Here is an 8,154-nt window from a genome sequence, read left to right as displayed (position 1 = left end):
CGCTCTTCCATTTCAAATGACTTTCAAGTTTTTTTTTTGGAGTCAATAAACAATTTTCAAGGCAAAGTTGACGCAAAATTCTGTGAGAAATCTACTGCTCATTCCTCACATTTACCCTCTCACCTCTAAAGTATACAAAAATGCCGTTGCAACTTTGCCTAATGGAGGCACATTAACTATGCCAACTTTGTTGTAACAAAGATACGATAACGGGATAAAATAATAAAAATATAGATTGTTAACATTTCAGGATGAAATACAAACATTATTTTATAAAGACAAAAATGAAAAATAAAAATTATTTTTAAAGACAATTGTTGTAAATGTAAATTACCTTAAGAGACAAAACAATATAAATATGGACACAAAGACTAGCTTTTTAAAAACTAACTGATAATCCGATCAAATTGTGTGTAGATGGAAAAACATAATTGCTTATAGCCCTATGTATAAAGATATTGACCTATTAAATATGACCAAACAAATAGTTAATATGTGAATATAATGAGATAATAATTTGATATAATAAATCACTAAATCTGATTTTCAACAGAAATCAAATTTAACCGGTTAAATTTGAAGTAATTTGGTTTGAGATTTCAAGTCTACAACTCTTGAAAGAAAATTATGGAGTTGTTATTTTTGTGAATGTAATTTTAAACTTTTATTCAATGAATATAAATATATTTTAATTTATATTTTAAAGTGTTGAATTTATAATTTATATAAAAAAAAATCGTCAATGAAAACTTAATTTTTATATTTATTTATCGCGTCTCATCAAATATAAATTATGTTTGACTATATTTTAAACAATATAATAGATGTTTGATTATATTTTGAACAATATGATAGATATTTAATATAAATTCACAAGAAACTTGAATGACATGATTTTACACATGTAAGGGTTTAAAAGTGTGTGATAGATGATGTATCCTTTATATTAATTAAAAACTCATGGAAAATTGCTACATGTTTAGGTTTCGATCATTTGTCTAAGCATTTGTCTAAGCAATCATGGTAGATAATATGACAATACACAATCCAAGAGATGTCATATTAGATAATAATCATAGTCACTTATATGGTAGATAATTTTAAATACATATTTAAAACTTAACAATATACAATAAGAGATGTAATTTGACTCGTTCTATTCCTATTTTATCGTCAAAAAAAAAAAAAAAACGAAACTTGGGCATTAGGCATCTTCAGCCCAAATAACTGAGAGGGAAGGGGTCAGCTGCTATTGCTATATATAAAAACTATAAACCTCACTCATTTTTATTTAATTTACATCCAAAATATTACTCAGAACTGTATTCGGTCGTGCATTTCATTCCGTCAATCGAATCGTTGGATCTCCGATTTAGGGTTTCCATTGCGCCGATGTCTTTTTACCTTCACAAAATTGGATCATCTTTTTCATCTATTCGACACCGTTCCTGCTTTATGAACCTCGGCAGGCTTTGGTGTTCTTACAAAATCTTCTTTCGTCACTGGACTTAATCATTTCCCTTACACTCCTCCAAATTTTAGGGTTTCCTTTTTCTCTCTCTTTTTTCTTCACTAGTTATTGCTCTCTTTCGATTTTTACTATAACGCACTTGTTTCCTTTCTCGATTAATAATAATCATTGTCGGAGCTACGAGGTTTCGATTGAAATTGTATAACGACTCAGGTTGCTTGTTGAACTAGATTACAATTGACTATAATTGTGTGCTTTTCTTTTGATTTGATTTGATGGCTATATCGAAATTGATACCTGGATTTCGATTCCATCCAACTTCTGTTGAATTGGTGAAGTACTTTCTGCAAAGGAAAGTGATGGGAAAAAAGTTTCATGATGATGTCATTGCTGAACTTGACATATACAAATATGCTCCTTGGGATCTCCCAGGTAGTTTGATACATTTAGTTACTTGGTAGATTATTTTATGAGTGTGCCATTTTGTTTGTGATAATAAAGTTTCTTTTTTTGTTTCTTTGTTTTTTCAGACAAATCTTATCTGAAAAATGGGGATTTAGAATGGTTCTTCTTCTGTCCGATTGAGAAGAAATATGGAAGTGGGATGAGGTTGAATCGAGCTACTGAATTTGGATTTTGGAAAGCTACTGGTAAGGATAGAGCTGTTCAGCACAATAACCAAACTGTGGGGATGATAAGAACTTTGATATTTCACACTGGAAAAGCACCTCGTGGTGATCGAACGGATTGGGTTATGCATGAGTATAGGCTTGAAGATAAGGACCTTGCTCACAAAGGAATTGTTCAGGTATCCATTTATTTTTTTTATTTTTTTGTATTGTTAAAAATGTTATAAACTTTTAGTATGGAGATGTGTGTATAAGTTAGTATTGAACTGGTGGATATGTGGCAGATTTGTTGTTGTGCCTTTGACTGTGAATGCCCATAAAGATGTCTTGTACTCTTAGGCTTGATACTATTGGTATCTGTTCTTTTTCACTGTAACAGATTCTACATGAAACTGTTTTCGATGCACAAATTTTACTTCCGCCTTTATGTTGACACCTACTGTGCCACTAATGGCATTGAAGGGCACGAGTCATCTAAATGTGAGGGTTGCACTTTAAGGGGTGGAGTGTGGTGTTATAATCAATGATTACAGGTTAGTTCATGATCATTATGCATGTGGTGGTCTACATGTATGCGAGAATCCTTGAAAAGTTGAAATTGAATTGTGTTATTTCATTGGTTTAGTTCTAGTCATTGGTTTACCTTACCTTTGCAGTGCACTTTTTACTGTATTATAGTTAAATCATTGAAATGCAATTATGTTATTTTATGTTTTGCCAGGCTCAAAATGAGATTTGCTGTTTTTAGACGACTAAGTTGGATTTTTTTAAAATTTGATAATTTTCCATCCTGTTCATGTGAATATATTTTTATCAAGTTCTTCTTGTTTGTTTTGTTACAGGATTCCTATGTAATCTGTAAGGTATTTCAAAAGGAAGGTCCTGGTCCCAGGAATGGTGCGCAATATGGTAGACCATTTAACGAGGAAGATTGGAGTGATGATGAAGTGGGAATACCTTTTGCCGCATCGGCTGCACTAGTTCCCAGTTTGCGCGTGACACCTAATAGTTCTGTTCCAAATGACCAGGCTCTCCATGCTAGTGGATCTAATGGTTCAATATCCACTTCATGTCAATCAGGATTGGTGCCTTCTCCCAACCCAGTAAATCATTCATATCCAGACAACCAAGCTGTTAATAATGATAATGATGATATTTTATCAATGCATGATATTTTCAAAGACAATGACATATTGCCCGAGGTTTGCTATCCGCATCTTCCTTCTTCTTTTGTAGGCTTAATGCTTTATCTTTTCGTTGCAGTTTGCATTGTCTTGTCTCGTCATAATTTGAATGCCATTTTACTAAATGATTGTGATGTATATAGTATTCTCGAAGAATAACAAAATTGTTACATTGTTGATCAGGAAAATATGGCTGAAGGGGCACTTTTAAGTGACTTTTTTGAGGGTTTGGGAAACCTGGATTCCTCGGCTTTGTTCGGTGGTATATCCTTTGGCCAGAATGCTGAGTTTAGCACAAATGAAATGACTACTACTGGTGATGTCTTGGAGCACGGCATCATGGATTTTTTGGAGTTGATTGATCTAGACTCTTCGTTGTTGTGGCAGAGTACTACCCAACGGGAAAGTTGGAGTTGAAAATACATAGATTATTTAAGCCTTTTGGCATGATTCATGCCTGAAATTGAGACGAATATCTGAGCACTATTGCAATTGGCTTGAAGGTGACTCCTATCAGCGTCTCATTCGATCATCACTCTTTCGGATGAAGACTCATTGTTTTTTTTTTCTTCTCAAAGACTCACAGTTTGTATTGGGTGGACTATTTATATTTTGAAGTACCCAATAAATATAATTGCAGTATCATTTTAATTAAGGTATTATGACTTGGGGTCTGTTTTGCTTTGCCTTTCATAATCGTCTGAGAAAATCGCGAATAAAAAATGAAATGCTCTTTGTGATTGACCTCAACATTGTTTTTTTGTTGGTAAAAGTCGACGACGTCTACATTGTTAAACATAATTGTTCAGATTTTTTACATGCATTTTTCACCTTAGAACCTTGTCACAACAATTTGTTTGAGATGGTTCATTTTTATAGTATCTTAAAATGATGTCTAGAGGTTCAGGTAAATCCCAAAATAATTTTTTTTATCAATTCAGTAGTGGCATTCTCCTCATTTATATTCTTGCTTAAACTCTGATAACATTAACATTTGAAGTTTAAACTGTAACTCTAAATTTAAGATAATAGCTAAATCTTGTGTATGTTAGTTTCATGCATACAACTATAGAGTAAATGACAATGTGGTTCACAAATATAAAACCAAAATTCACTTAACAAAATGGAGAAAGATACTAATCTTACATCGTTTCAAGTTCAATTGTTCTATCAAGTGATTGATAGACAATTTCAAAAGTTGAATAATCATTTTATAGAAGTGTATACTAAATTATTTCTGTATATTTTATTTAAGTTAAAGAAATTCATTTTATGTATTTGATAAAAAGAAATTAAATGATTAAAAGATTATTAAATGAGCATTTTCAAAAATTGAATGTGAAAATTAAGACATAATATAAAAAAATCAAGTCTTAAAAAAATAAATAAATAATTTATTAATTACACGTATATGATAAAAGTAAGACTTAATACAAACAACATTTATTATTCTTAAAAATACAATAAAAATATTTTTAATGGTTTGTCATAATTGTAAAAAAGAACATGAAAAATGTTGGATTACCTAGATTTGAAGAATGGACAACAACCTTAAAACTTTACACATTATCAATTAAACTAACAAAATCCTTTTGAAAAATTATGGACAAGTTACCCACAATTTTCCAAAAGCAACATAAAATATACCATAAATTAGTAACTTAATACACTAAAATAAATTATTTTGTTTGATGGTCTTTTTCCATAACTAAAATAATTACTTATTTTGAGATCTAAAATCCTTGCATTAGTGGGAGGGACCTTGGACAAACTTTTTTCATATATTTGTAATGCTGCAAATTTATATATATATATATATATATACACTAATTCAAGTACTTCTATTCAAGTTTGACATCTCCCCCAATACATATTTCTACGAGTAGTGCTAGGATAAATGATTTACATAAGAAAGAGAAGAAGATATAAAATTAGATAGTGTTGTATATTATTCTTCTCTTTCTTTAAACATTATTTGTAACAATCGATTTTTATATATATATATATATATATAGCTGAGGAATAATAAAAATTATAAGAATCTTATTATAATAATAGCACTAAAAAAATTCAGAGTCTCTCCTAATACTTAATTAAATTAATTGTAATTTTGATCCTTCTATTTTTGCTAATCTACGAAATTGATCATTCTATTATAAAAGTCGATAATTTTGATTATCTCTCTCATATTTTTGAACTAAAAATGACAATTTGACATATTTTAAATGACGTGACATAATTTCATGATATAAAATTATCTATATACATTAATTATTCATGTGTCATTAATTAAACTACAAAAATAAATAAATAAAATCTAAAATTGAAAGTTAAGTTTTTAGAGTGTTTTATTGCAATTTATAAGTGTTAATAATTTTATATAATCGCATCATATACTATTCTATTTAAAGCATATCACATCGGTATTTTTTAGCTAAAAAATTAAAATAAATAACTAAATCTATTAGATTTTAAAATAAATGAACAATTTTATAAATTGATAAAAATAAAAAAACTAAAAATGCAATTATGCTCAGTTAATTTTAGACTCTAATAAAATAAGACCCAAAGAGTCACCCATATCCAAGGGCCAAGGCCACATCACTGAAAAATATTACATATTATTTATATTTAATTGAATAGACAGTTCTATTATTGTTAATATTATTATTAAATAATATATAAACTACCTATTTAATTTAATAAACTTTTAAAAATTCTTTAATCTTGTTTTTTTTAATTGTCTCTTTTGACATAGATTTTGGTCACACTTTTAATTTTTAAATAAAATAATAAATACTATTATAATTAACTCAATTAAATTTTAGAGGCTAGAATTCATATTCGAAAAAGATAATATAAGTAAAAAAAAAATTAAATATTATATGTACGGAATATATTTCACTCTTTGCACCGACTCTTCGATTTATTAAGAGTAAACATTGAATTTATTTAAAGGTTCTTGCTTTTTATTAGGTTTACCTACACGTAAGTTATTCTACCTAAATTTGGAGACCATTTTCTTTCTCGATACGATGGAGATTTAGTTGCTAACGATTTATTCATAAATCATACTTTAATCTTAAAAATTGAACATTTAATTAAAAAACATAATTTTAATAATTAAAAATAAGATAAAATAAATTTTATAATAATTAAAAATATATTTAACTAAAAATTATCTTTTTTCATTATATTATAAAAAATAAAAAATTTGAGACATTCACCGATTAAAAACCGTACTATTAAATTATTTACACATCCGAGATCAATGTTTGATCTCTAATTCATTCATATAAAAATTTACTATTTAGAAGGATTTCATGACCATTAATTAATGATTGTAAAATATTTATAAAATAGAAGATCATATGAGAAACAGAAAGAGAGAAGGTACAAGTACAAGCATCATGGAAAATGCATTAATAAATATTTACTCATCAAAGTGACAGTGTCGCAGCCATCATATAAAAAAAACATCAATCTAACCAAAACTGCTGTGCTGGCAAACATGGCAACCGCAATATCCAACAACTTCAACCCACAGAACCATCCTTTATATTCTTTCTTATTCTTAACTCATCCATATTTTTCAATGTCTTTTTAGTTTTTATTTTTAATTTTTAAATGAAATAATAAAAAGAAATTAGACACAATTCCTTTGACTTAGATAGTAAAAAGACTTTATTATGAGTCCTTAAAAATATGAATCATTTCAATTTTAATTTTTGTAATTTTATTTCAAAAAATACATTTATAATTTTAAAATGTTTTTAATTTAATTTTTTTATTAATTATTTTTATTTAAAAAGAAAGAAATTACATCTTTCAATGATATGGCACCAGGGAATAGATTTTTAAATGAAAAATATTGCTAACTATACTTTTTTAATATTAAATTTTTTTAAAAATAAATATAATATTGTATATAAAAGTTTTAAATTATAAATTTTTAAAAATATAGTGACGATCAAATTCTTAATTCTTATAAAATAATAGTTTAAATTTTGATTGACAATTTGATAATTAAAAATTAATTTTTAAATATTTTTTTTTTCAAACATTAAAATTTTATAGTTTAATTGTTATGTTTTGTCGATATAAAAAAATTTATACTCTCATTACATCATAATCATTAATCATTCATATATATTATTTTAAAAATAATTATAATAAAAATTAAATTATTTTATTAATTTAATGATTATAATTAATTAACAATATAAAATATTTTTACATTATTATTGTATACAATTTGGTTAATGGATGAATTTGAGGGTCCTTTCCAAGAAGATTTAGGTGTTTGTTGAAGGAAGGAAAACCACACATTCATGCATGTCTTCGACTTTTGTATAAATATGTCCTTTTTTTTTAAAAAAATATTTAATAATTTTATTTTAAAAATTATTTTTTCAAATACTTTATTATTTTTTTAATAGGAGGTTGTTTTTTTGGGAAAGTGACCACTTGAAAACTAATTTTTTGAAATTCAATAGAATGTCGTTTTTTTTGGGGAAACCATTTCTAATTGAATAATATTACTCAGTTAGAGGTCGCTTCCCCAGAAAACGACCTTCTATTGAATTTCAAAAAACAATATTACTCAGTTAGAAGTCGCTTCCCCGGGAAACGACCTTCTATTGAGTTTCAAAAAATTCGCTTCCCCAAGGAAAAACTTCCTATTGAAAAAAAAAAGTAGGACATTTAGATAAATAATTTTTCGAGTATGACAATTAAAGAAACTTTTTTAAAAAATATAATATATATATATATATATATTTATATATATATATATACAAAATCCCATGTCTTCTCTCCCTCCTTTTCTCATAGAACCTTAAATCCTTTTCTTTAATTTATTTAAATATAT

The 8,154-nt window shown here is 27.2% G+C and overlaps 1 protein-coding gene across 1 annotated transcript; it reads left to right on the top strand.

Moving 5' to 3' along the window:
• Positions 1 to 1,281: 1,281 nt before the first annotated feature.
• On the top strand, positions 1,282 to 3,939 carry LOC101492228 (NAC domain-containing protein 82-like). The gene is made up of 4 exons (XM_012716801.3): positions 1,282 to 1,903; positions 2,002 to 2,279; positions 2,943 to 3,302; positions 3,468 to 3,939. The coding sequence occupies exons 1-4, from the start codon at positions 1,747 to 1,749 to the stop codon at positions 3,699 to 3,701; spliced, it is 1,029 nt and encodes a 342-aa protein (XP_012572255.2). The 5' UTR covers positions 1,282 to 1,746; the 3' UTR covers positions 3,702 to 3,939.
• The last annotated feature ends 4,215 nt before the right edge of the window (positions 3,940 to 8,154 follow it).

Source organism: Cicer arietinum, chromosome 6 (assembly GCF_000331145.2).
Source record: "Cicer arietinum cultivar CDC Frontier isolate Library 1 chromosome 6, Cicar.CDCFrontier_v2.0, whole genome shotgun sequence".
Taxonomy (NCBI): domain Eukaryota; kingdom Viridiplantae; phylum Streptophyta; class Magnoliopsida; order Fabales; family Fabaceae; genus Cicer; species Cicer arietinum.
Note: the sequence above shows the minus strand (reverse complement) of the source record. Positions and strands in the feature narration are given on the sequence as shown.